The sequence below is a fragment of the Ammospiza nelsoni genome, chromosome 1 (genome assembly GCF_027579445.1).
Source record: "Ammospiza nelsoni isolate bAmmNel1 chromosome 1, bAmmNel1.pri, whole genome shotgun sequence".
NCBI lineage: Eukaryota > Metazoa > Chordata > Aves > Passeriformes > Passerellidae > Ammospiza > Ammospiza nelsoni.
This window is the reverse complement of record NC_080633.1, coordinates 21,433,593-21,445,930: the sequence shown is the minus strand read 5'-3', so window position 1 is coordinate 21,445,930 and position 12,338 is coordinate 21,433,593. Positions and strand designations below refer to the sequence as shown.

At 38.6% G+C, this 12,338-nt stretch overlaps 1 protein-coding gene across 1 annotated transcript in view; it reads right to left on the bottom strand.

Annotated features, from left to right (window-relative positions):
* The window catches only part of RSU1 (Ras suppressor protein 1), a 102,664-nt gene that overhangs the window by 67,366 nt on the left and 22,960 nt on the right, over positions 1–12,338 (bottom strand). The window contains exons 5-7 of the mRNA XM_059474099.1: positions 9,711–9,829; positions 8,152–8,234; positions 7,766–7,880 (exon numbers count right to left, since the gene is read on the bottom strand). Coding sequence (XP_059330082.1) covers positions 7,766–7,880; positions 8,152–8,234; positions 9,711–9,829 — 317 coding nt within the window. The remainder of the gene's footprint in view (positions 1–7,765; positions 7,881–8,151; positions 8,235–9,710; positions 9,830–12,338) is intronic.

The window sequence follows — 12,338 nt, the reverse complement described above, 5'->3', positions numbered from 1 at the left end:
GCAGAAATATTCACGTCAATATTCAGTATGATAAAGAAATCTACATCTCCACAGCATATGTATTTGCTTATTGATGAGCTCCTGTGCACTAAGAGAGAACAACTAAGTTTAGTAAATCTAAAACTAGACTGAAATGCCTCCAAAAGATCAATCCCAGCAAGACTTCTGCCCTCTCACCCCTACAACCTTATAGTGAAGAAGGTTTAACACTACAAGTCATCAGCTCTTCAGAGAACCCCAAAATAGCATTTGCGGTGGCTCTACATAATATGGGAAAAGGTTAAAGTCTCAGATAACAAGAAATCAGATTCAGTACATGCAAATAAATAAGATACCCCAGAGCATCCATCCCACAGAGGCAGGCTGGAAGTGTTCCCCTGGCTCCTGTCCTAACCACACAGACGGGAATGCCTGCAATCTCCCCTGTGAGGGTTAGATAGGAAGCCCCAAGGTAAGAGAAGGCTGAGGGAGCAATCTGAAAGCCAAACACTGAGGCCAAAGTCCATCCTCAGTTTTACAATTACTTTCAGGGAGTTAAAACAGGTTTTACAACATCACAAGTTATTCTTACAACTTCTTAGATGTACATGAAGATTTTCAATTTTGAGTTCGGAGATGAGACCCCAACTTCAGCATTGACCTGAATATGTGCAGCAGTAAATCTGTGTCAGTTCAGTAACTGAAGAGCTTACAAACACATTTCAAACAGAAAAACATCAGGAGATGGAGACTCTGCCAGTTGTGTCTTGTTCTAATGGTTCATCACTGTCAAAATACATTCTTTACTTCCAAGCTGAACTAAGCTGATTTATTTCTAAAACACTGCTGCTCCCTCTGCCCATTTACAAGGGAGAAAGACAACCTGTGCTCTCTCCTCATGGAGTGAGTGAGGATCAGCAGCCAAGTGTTCTCTCACTCTTTGATAGGTTAAATAGTCTGATTATACTGTGATCCCATAGTAGCTACTCCATTTGCTTCAACCCTCAGTCTCTCAGTAAGAGGAACAGCTGAAATAAATCAAGTAAAAACAGACCAACTAAATCTTGAATTCTTTACCCTTGATGTAAATGTGAAGTGTTACAGGGCAAACTGGTATTGCCTCAGTTACAGCTATTATAACTGTATGGGAAGAGAATTTTACCCTCCAGCATGTTTCATAGGAGAGAGTTTAAAACAAAGTGAATGTAGTCCTGAGATGTTTATACAAAATTCCAGCGTGTCGTGGGTTGACAGCCTTTATCCCAATATCGTGTGTTGTGTCTGGCAGCTGTGCCTTTTCTCTCTTCCCCCCCCCCCCCCGCAGCCGTCTTGCCGCGGCGGGGCGGGGAAGAGAGGAGGGAGGGTTTGACCAGGCCTCTTTGGCTTTTTGCTTTTGCTGCTTGGCTTGGCTAGCCGCTTTGCTTGCTTTTTGCGCTTTTTTCTTTTCTCTTGTTCCCTCTTTCTTACCCTCCCCTGAAGATACTGGACCGGCTCCGGACCTGACCTGAGAGCTCCAGGACACCCGAAGCTTGCAAAGAAGAGTGGCGCCCTTTCAACACAGTCTGTTTTTTGTTTTCTTTTCTTTTCTTGTGTTGGGGAGTGTTCTTTTGTTACTTGTAAATAAATAGGTTTGTTTTCCACTTTGCTCCTCCGAGAAATTCCTTCCCGAACCCGGTATTGGGGGAGGGGTGGTTGGAGGTTTGTTTTGTTTTGGGAGGCTCCCTTTTGGAGATTTCCCCTAATTTGTCCTAAACCAGGACACAGCATCAAAGCAAAGGTCAGCGAGAATCTTTATACCAAAGTGTAATGGAAAGTCTGACACTTCAGAATGTGCCAGGACTGAAGATGAAGCCTGGGAAAGAGAAGAGGATGGAAGAAATGCTGAACTACTACCTTAAACCACACTTCAGGTATTAAATACGGACAGATTATAGCTCTAACCTGGCTGGGCAAACTCACACTTCCACATTCAGGTGGCAGGAGGAGAGGTTAACTCTCTGGGAAGAAGGAGAAAGCCTTGGAAACTTCCACCCTAATAATACACAACACAGCACACCTTACCAGGAGAACTAGCAGAAAGAGTAAATAATAATAACTGATATATGAGAGCCATAAAACAGGAACTTATTCAATGCAGCACACAAGGTACTCCTCACCTAACAACACACTGCTAATGGCTTGTACTGGCACATAACAAATCAGGCTGTTTCAACAACTGAACTCCACCACACACAGCTCTCAGGTACCAGGGCAACCAGCCCAGCTGGTGCCATTGTCTTGGTAGCTAAGAGGAAAGGCAGAAGGACAAGCACTTTAACAAAAATCCAAGAAATTACTTTAAAATGTATTTTCAAAATGTATTTTAAAAAATACATTCTAAAACTATTTATTTCTTACTTACAACTTGATTAAATTAATTTCTCCCACATTCCTCAGGCAAGAGCAAGACCATTTACTAGAAGACCTACAAGTACTGCTAAGATTCACTGGTTTCTTTCTTTGAAAGGTGACATGTTGTGCTGCAAATACCATTTCCTTCACTGCTCTGTGTAACAAATGTCCAGTGCTGACTGGGATCCCAAGGGGCAGACCTACAGTAACCACTAAGTGTTCCCAGTGAAGAAACCCAAGAAACACAGTAAGCAGCAGATGGCTTTTGGAACAAAGGAAATTAACGTGATGTCAAAGTAGTTTAACATCCAAGACACTTTAATGGCACAGGAAGTATTACAGTCTTAGAGGATCAGCATCCCAATTTATTTTGAAATATATTGCACATTTTTTCCAGCATCAGAAACTCCCCTGAGATTCTCAATTACCTGGAAATTCAACAGAGCATTCTCTCTTTGAAGGGTCCCTATCAGACCAAAATCTAGTTAATTTAAAAAAATGACTTGAAGAAAGACTCACTGTATTGCTTTTGCCTTGCACCTTTGAAACTCCCATTCAAACACAGGTTGCCAAGTACTCAGAAGAGCAAAACCACCTTCACGTACTATGAGACACATAAAATGAACCAAATATTACAACAAATGTAACATTTGCTCAGACTGGCTCTAATTACAGTACTCTTACCTACTACAGCTCTGACACAACAGATCAAGTATCTACTGACAGAAACATCATTATTATGTTGATGGTACTTAGAATCAGAGTACAGTCAACACGAGGAGAACCTCCCAACACACTATACTTATCTGAGAAGTGACTGTGGAACTTACATATTTTAAAAACTGATGCAAGATCAAATGTGAATCTTGGAAAGTTTGGCAAGAATTACAGCAGTGTCCATCAAGTACTTTGCATTCAGCCTGGTTTCTAACTACATAACAAGTGGTAGGGTGTAGGGTGTAGTTTTGGGCTTTTTTTTTTACTTAAATCTTAAATGAGTAACACAATTAGAATATGCACAGATTTTCAGAGAAGCTTTTCTACATAAATAATCTCTCCATAACCTATCTTGTTACTTACATGTTTTTTATTGTTTCTTGACTGATAACTGCTACATAAGCAGTTCCAGAAAACATGTTATTTTGCTTATCCACCTTTACCTTAGTTTCAAAATCAGAAACATATCTTTTCTTGAAATGGTAAGGTGTCAATTAGTTGTTCCAGCACTCAGATCTGCTGTCCAAAGAGCCCCAGTGCTCTGGCTTCCAACAAGCACCAATAAATGACCTGTATTGCAGGTGTGACCAGTGCTGTGCTGGGACACAGGCAGGGTGCAGTAACAGTTTATACTAAATAAGAAAAGTTTGGCATTTACATCAACTAGTGGAAAGTTTCCAACATTTGGAAAAGAAATATCTTTTGTAAAGTAAGTGATTCTTATGTTTGCATAGGCCTGTTATAATTACCTGAGTAAATGGCTATTTCAATTAATATTTACTTGAACAAACAACTGCAGCTACTACTTTGCGTAATATAAAATTCTAGACTAATTTCAAAAGCCTAAATTTTAAAAGGTCTTCCTGTGATGGAAATATTGAGGCTTTTAGCACAATTCCTTGAACTTTGTATTTAAAGCCAATCCTTTATTCACAGAAGATAACTTAGCTGTTCAAAACCAAAAATTTAGAAATAATTACTTGGTTATTCTGATACACAAATTAAATTTACAAAATGTTTCATGTGCCCTAAAAAGGAATATGACTACTTAGGCCTTTAAGATTTTTTTTTAACAAGGCTTGAATTTTCTACTTTTCCAGTATGGACTAACATTATAATTTTGATAGTGTCTCTCGTTACCTGAGGAAAGTATTTGCTAAACTAGAACAGTATTGAACAGCAACTTATGAGCCGTTGATGCCAAATTCAGTTTTGCAAAAGGAGGATGGTAACTGGGAATGTATTCTTAGAAATCACTGTTCTTCCATATGCATAAATAGGACCAAACCACAAGTGTGCATGTGTGTGTAAACAGCAGGGTAGGCCATCCAGGCAACATCAGAATGTGGGCTTTAAAAATCACAAAATTTGTTTTCACATCAGAAATGCAAATATACAGATAAGCTAGTTACATTCTCTGGGTGGTTATTTAGGTACATCTTGGTGAGTACTCTGCACAATATACTCCTCTTACACTCCTGATTCTCCTGAGAAAACCTTTTATGTGGCACATATGGGTCCACCCAGATGAACAAACATTGAACTTAAAACACCATCACTGATGTGACTAATTGCACCTACCATTTTATATGGTTCTTGTTTCTAGTTTACTTTCTTTCCAAACCATTCCTATTGTTAAATGGTCAGAACACACAAAGCGACAGATTTAGTGCCTCCTTGGCAATTTATATAACTGACTGCAACTCTGCTGTTGCAGTGAATCATGATTTATTTGTCTTGCAATGCAGCACATAACCTTTTAAATGCTGGGGAAAAAAATGCCAGCGCCTCTTTAAAGTTTATATATGACTGCCCACCACCATTTCTCATGAATGGGGTTTTGAGAGACAAATGATAAAAACAAGCTGCGAATTCCACCCACCTACTCCCGGCCATTTCCTGTACTCATCACTCACATGTACTGTATTTACAGAAAGGCACCTCACCCAGGGACCAATGCAGTCTTTCAGTCCTTTCATCTCCTCCTGGGCAGGAATATTTTTCTTAAATTAGCAGTAGGAATTCTCTGCTAAACACAACGGAAGATAATAGCAAACTCCCCCAGTCCTGTACTGGTGCCACCTCAATCACATCAGGTGACGTTACAGGCAGACTGTAGGAGATTATTTATTGGTATCTCCACTCCAAAGTTGTGACCCCAAGGCCTGTCTGTGGCCTTTTTCATACCCTATTCTTCATTCCTTCTTCTGCACTTATTTACATCACCTTTAAAGAACAGTTTAATGTAACACATACATCCTTCTCATCATTCAATTGTGCCCATCTCCGTGGTAAATGAAAATCCAGTGACTCACTGCTGTCCACCAGAGCCTGAACTAAGCCAGTCAAAAGCCTTCAGCACCTTTAATTATGAAAGTGATAATGAGAGAGAAAAGATTGTTTACTTTGAAAGGAACAGGAGCAGCTCCAATTAATGCAAATAGGACCAGCTCATTGAAAAGCTATTTATCCAAAATGCACACCAAGAAGTATTTGGATAGTTCTGAGTACATTATAATTCAATTTTAAAAATTTAGGAGGGAGAACTCGGACAGCAGACAAAGTTCATTCTCCCTCAGATGGTGAGTATGGCATTACCAGTCCATGCAGTAGGTTGTAACCCTCTCATGTCACCTTTCACTGGCAGACTAAAATTGTCTCCAAAGGGGTGCTTCTCTAAACTCTCCTGGCTTACAGAAGGGAATCCAGGAGTGCAGAGATTCACTCTTGCCTATGGCCTGTTCCCAGATCTCAAACAACCCTTCCAAACCCTAGTCTGGCGTCCCAGTCCCTAACGTGTGCCCAGATGTTTAATAAACAAGCAGAACATTGTTTTCCACAGTAAATATGCCTGCAAGTTGCACAAATTACAAATGTAGACTTCAGTGTAACGTTCTCTGTAAATATACGCCAAAATCTATTTTAAAAATTTGAGATGATTCTAGAATTATCCATGGCATAGATCACAACAGAAATTATGGCAACTGATCACAAATGAGGATCTTAAGTAAGACTGCATAATGAAACATTGATCAATTAATACATGAAAAGAAGAGTAGAATTTACAAAAACCTTTTGAGTAATATAGAACAGAGGTAACAAGGACTTAGCTGTGTCAGTGAACCTCACCTTTATCAGCTGGGGCAGAATGACAAGTCCTTTTTTTATCAGACTGTGATATTGTTCTAAAATGCAAATAAATGCTTAGAGGAAAAAATTTCCCTTAGCCATCCTGAATTTTGCAGGTTAATACAGAAATAAATATTGAGAATTTTATTTCAAACATTTCCATTTGGGATGGATTTTGATAGTAAAATCATTTAATGGGAATTTTTTGCTATGCTTGTAAGGCAGCAGCATGTTTAGAATATTAATTTAATTAGCCAAAGAAGGTGGTTAGACTCAGTGCACTATTCATCTTCCACATTCTGAAAAAAACCCAAAAGCTATAATTTAGGAAGCTACAGAAAAGTATATTTACAGACACTACATGCTTTTGAATGTTGCTGTTGCAAGAACTGATAAATAACTACGACTTTGACCAAAACCTAAGGAAGGTATACCTGTGTCAAGAGATAAACATCTGAAATGGAAGAAAAGAGAGCAACTTCCATCCACTAGCCCACTAATGGTATGGGGAAAAGTCAAAAAACCCCATACTGGACAAACAAATAAGAGTCAAATACCTTCCCCAATTCACAGAAAAAAAGCACATTGCTCTATAAACAAAAAGTATTCCTTGCATACTGTCACATTAAAGTACATTAATGAACATTAATGTAAAAGGTCAATGGGTCAAAGCAAGTTCTTATGAAAACAAGTAATTTTATTTTATCATGCTAATTTCTGTCCCTATCCTTCTGAGTTTTGGGAAGTATTCCGTGGAAGGTACCAGCAGAAACAGAGAAGCTTCCCTAAAAGCTTTCAAAACAGAGGTAATTGACAAAATTACATTATTACCAATGAAAATATTTTTTAAAATTTTAAGATTAGAAACCAGTTTCTGGCTTGGGGCAAACAGGAATCATGCCCCTCACATAAAACAGAGTACTGCAATGCAAATTCAGCAGAATCAATACTTAAGTTTCAAAGAACTCCTATTTCATAGTATTCAAACGTACAGTATCACAAATTCAAATTACATCAACCAGCTCCATTGCTTTAAGTTAAAGAGCTGTCAGATACCTAAGAAAAGCTATCAAATTGAAAAACAAAAAAATCCTCCTATTTAGCTATATTTCACTCTAGTTGATCAACCTTCTCCTTTGTATAGGCACAGTCACTAAGAAGCCACTCATGCTATTGTCATTTTTGCTTAATATAATTTTGGCTAATCTAAATAGTGTTATCAAAACCCAGTGAAAGATAAGAATGGGTTTGCTGACCCAGTATTTATGATACATTATATAAAGTATGGTGCTACATACAAACTGGCAACCAGGTGTACTGATACACAAGAAAAATGCAACATGTAATAAAATAATAAAACAAAACATATGTCATCTTCTGGCTCCTCCTGCATATCCAGGAGTGCAGTGGAGGAGTGTAAAAGTGAGTTTTTCTCAGGGGAAAGTAAATATTAGCATATAGGATGACTTAAGCATAATCATTTCAGCGGAAATACAGTGCATCATCATCATTATTAGTCAAATAAATAAATGATCATCCATAATCTTACCCAGTTCTGGGGGCAGCACAGTGAGACGATTTCCCTGGATATGCAGTTCCTTAAGCTGGGTGAGCTCACCAATTTCTTTAGGCAGTGATACCAGGTCATTGTCTCTAAGACTCAGCTAAGAGCAAATATAAATTCAGTCAGAATGTTTTTCAGTTACCATAAAGCAGCCCAAAAGAGAGCTCTACTCCCTCTGCCCCCAGCTTTCTCCTGAATGCTCAATTCTTCCAATTTATTTACAAGTGTCTTCTGGTAAACAAGAAACAGTTCCAGGTGTAGTGGTCTATTCCTGCAAACCTACCCTACTACTCCTCAAATTGACTGGATTCCATTCCTACAAGTGTTGCAAAAGTGAATTGATTTTCCAAGAATTTAGATAAATTACTTACTATCTGCAACTTTGTGAGCTTCCCAATATCTGGCGGCAGCATTTCAAAATCGTTGTCACTTAGATAGAGTGCACGAAGGGTGGCTGCAAATTAAATAGCAATATATAAACAGGGTGGCATATAACCCAACCATTTGAGGTCTAATCAATAAAAAGGAGTCAGGTTTGATTAATAACCCTGACTTGGTGAAAAGCCTTTGACATACCCAGGGCTCACAATAATAACAAGCAGGTCAAACTTAGATTTACTGGCTTATTATATTGTTGGTGAGTTCAGGAAAACATCTATATTCAAAAGGACTAGCACAATTAACAATTTCTGCAACAGTAGACTCTGGCAGATTCTGGCAAACAGCCTGAATGCTCAGATATGAGAATACAGTCATTACTCTTTATTACCCCTGATTCTTATTTACGACATCAATTTGCATCCTAAACAGACATTAAAAAATTTCTGAGTTTTTTCAACAAATATACAGCTATGTTAAGCTCTATACAAACCACACTGGGAAAGAGATCTGAAATGAAATACAGAAGACTCTAATGGTGTAATTCATAATTTTCATGCCAAGTCTCAATGAAATTAATCAAAAAAACTACTATGCAGCTTGCTATTACTGAACAAGCATACATGACAGTTGGAAAAAGGAATTAAAATGGAGACTCACAAAGAACTGTCAGGTGCAGCAGGAGAGAAGGTGGTCAGATCAGCAAAACCTCTCCTTCCCACCAGAGGAGATCCCATTTGTCTTACGTAGTTCACTCCTCCTCTTCTCGTTTCACTAAATGTGACCATTTTTAATAATGCTGACTTAAAGACTTCCCTGTGCCAGGTTACAATCACAACATCCCTCAGAGAGCAGCACTCCTCCTCTCCCCTTGCCTGTCACTTTGATGCTGAATGCACTGATCCTGAAGCCACTTCAGCACAGCACACGGAAAAGCAGAATCACTGAAATCCAGAAAGTGCCAGAATTCAAGTTGCTTAGGCAACCATAATGCAGCCCTTTTGCACATATGCATTACAATACCTTTCTGTCAACCCTCTGGGTATGTATTTTTAACATATGCAAAGGTCAGCTTAGCTCTACCATTCCTCTGCCAAGCTTTGTAACCCTGGCATATGTTTTAACGTACTGGACACCTCAACACCCACATGCTGTTAAAACTATTTTAGTAATGATCTATCAAGAATACATTTTTTTTCAGACTCAACAAACAACACTTGTGTTGCAAAATGGTTTAGTTTCCCCTGAGGCTTGCAACCCTCCATGATGTTTTAACTGAGTATGGGACCCAAGTAAGTATTACTGAGAAGAAAACTAATATGCCATTACTAAGCAAGTCTGCTCGTGCCCAAAGGTGTCAGATAACAATATATATCAGTGATAAATATTGCCATGCTATGCAGAAATATTCAAGATATATTAAAAGAAAACATAAATATTGGGGGAAAAAAACTCTGTTTTTGTATTTTTGTCTGCATCAAATAAATTTCAACTGCAAAGAGCAAAGCACCATATCCTGAAGATTTGTAGAGTTTTTAGAAAAGTTTCTTACTCAGATAGAAGAAGTTTCCTGGTAGGGAATTTTCATTTAAGTTGTTGTAAGTCAAGTCAAGAACTTCGAGTGCTGGTAGAGAGCCAAATCCCCTTGGCAAGGTGTTTAACCTGTTCATGCTGTAAGTAAAAGGAAAAAAAGAATATGACATCAGTATTCACTTCACCTAACAGAAATAATACAGGTCACAAGGTTTTTGTTTGTTTTTTTCCCTTTTTTTTCCTTAAAAAAATTAATATATGCCAAGATTTCCTCTTGTTTTGAAAAGGCTTTGATGCTCCTAGATACTGAGCAAGTCTTTTGCAATGCAGACCTTTTTATAACCTCTCATTCCCATAAATATACTCAAAACTTATAAACTTATGCACTCTCAAGGAATCCTGTCTGTTATGTCAACTAGCAGCCACACCTGAAACATAAAGCACAAGGGAGAGAGGTGTCACAAGGCCATGCTCAGCTTTAACAGCATTCCATGGAGAAAGCTGGTCCTTGGTAGATGATTTCTAGCTAAACTACAAATTACCCTTTTGCACATCATATTGAGCATTTTTCATTCTGCCATGTAACTCTTTACCATGATACCAAACACAAAGGGGAATATCTCAAGTGCACAGTATTTATGTTCATTGATAACTGCTGCTCAAACCTCTTCCTAAGAACAGCAAATCTGTGTCACTACAGAACTTTTGATGCACAAGGAGCATGAAGTAAATAAAATGCCAGTCCTGTGACTGATAAAGCTTAATCTAAATATAGCTCAATCAGCCAGTCTTCAGAGGGTTTAGGACAGCAGAGGGTTTAGTAACAGACAGGACAGCATGAAGACATGTAACAGAAAGAAGAGATTTCTCTGATAACCTGGATCAGACAAGATAGAGAAAGGTAACTTTTCTCTGACTCCAAGAGCTTGAACAGGGTGACCTAGGGAATCTCTTGAGCTGCTGCAACAATGAAGGCAGGCACATGGCTGGAGATATCTTCACAGAATCTAACTGTGTATGAACTGTTCATGTATGCATGTTTATCACATAAACAGAAAAAAAACTACCTACCAGCTTCTTATTCGTACTGTCCCTACAGCATGTACAGCAAGTATATATCTGGTGTGTATGGATCTTGCTTCAGTTGTCACTCAGGTTTGAAAGCAGAACAGAAAAGAGAAGCATCTTCAGAGAGAGCCTGAACAGGTAGCTACTGTCAAGAACAGGATTTTTTTCTTACGTGAAGACTGGAAACAAACATGACCTTTCAGATGTCCCTAAACATACTCTGAATTTGATTCTCTTTTGATGTAAAAGGGATAAGCAACAGTCACTGAAGTCAAGAGGAGATGTTATGTGAATGTATGAATATCTGACACTTGAAACTATAAAAACTCTAGTCAATGTACTGACAAAGTTGCACAAGCAAAAATAAGAAAGATCATATAAGCATGTGAGCAAGGTCAGGAGAAGCACATATACCATTTCTTTCACAAACTTAGGAAATAACCTCACTCTCCCTTACCCCTTTTGCATAAGCCAGTCCCAACAAAACAAGAACCTGTAGAGATCAGCTCTCTGTAGCTAAATCTAGACAAAATCCTTCTTCCTCCTCATCCCCAGTAAGGAGTCCCATTATGGGCATACAACTCATATTGCTTATCAGCAATTAAAACACAGAAAAGCATTCTCTACTATTGCTACTGCAGAAGTGTCACTGTTTTAAGAACTGGTCTTTATATAAAACAGAACTAAAGACAGCAGCTTGTTTTCTACTCCTGAAAAGGGATTTTAACCAAGCTGCCCTAACAGCCTTGCCTTTTGCAAGGAAGAGAGAGGGAAAAAATGTTCTCCCTACTGACAAGAGGCAGAATGGTATCTATTCTTTGACAGGGAAAGAGAACCAGCTCAAAGTTGCTGCCCAGCACTATTCATCCCTGCAGAAGTTCAAACACTGAGCTTGTGCCTCACCTACCTTCCAAATGTCACATTTTAAGCTTTCTGTGCAGCAGTACACCTTTTCTCTTTCCATACCACTTGACCCTTCCATGCCAAAGCCCTCCCAAAAATAATCTCTGCTCTTATTCAAGCCCCTCTCCCCTAAGGGGCTCTTCTGAAGCCCTCTAACACACACACTGCAGATGACAAGAGGGTTTCTAGGCTGTCTCCTGATAAACCTACCAGAGCAAAAATGTTTCCTTGTCACTGACTCCAAGGATGTCCAAAGCAAAGCTAAGATTGGGTGGTGAATCCTGTGCCTAGAAGACCACGTGTAAGGAGGGGATTAAGATGGAAGAGTGTTTAATCTCTAAGATTTTAGGCCACATGATACATGAAGATGGCAAATGTGGTTCCAGACCTGAATGTCTGTTGTTCCAAACACCAAGAGGTCTTTTGCATGACATTTTTTTTTCATTAATGCAGACTAGCATTTGACCTATATTAACAATGGTTGCTGCTTTAATCCATAGGAAGTGCACAACTTCTTCCTTCATATACTGCAACACTTCTATATGCTGTTCCAAAAATATGGTTCTAACCCTTAAAATATAAAGAATCAGGATTCTTAATTAATATTTGCTCTGAAAAGCAATTCAGAGATTGAAACAGATATTAAGGACAGCTAGAGATCTACTGTGACCAAAAA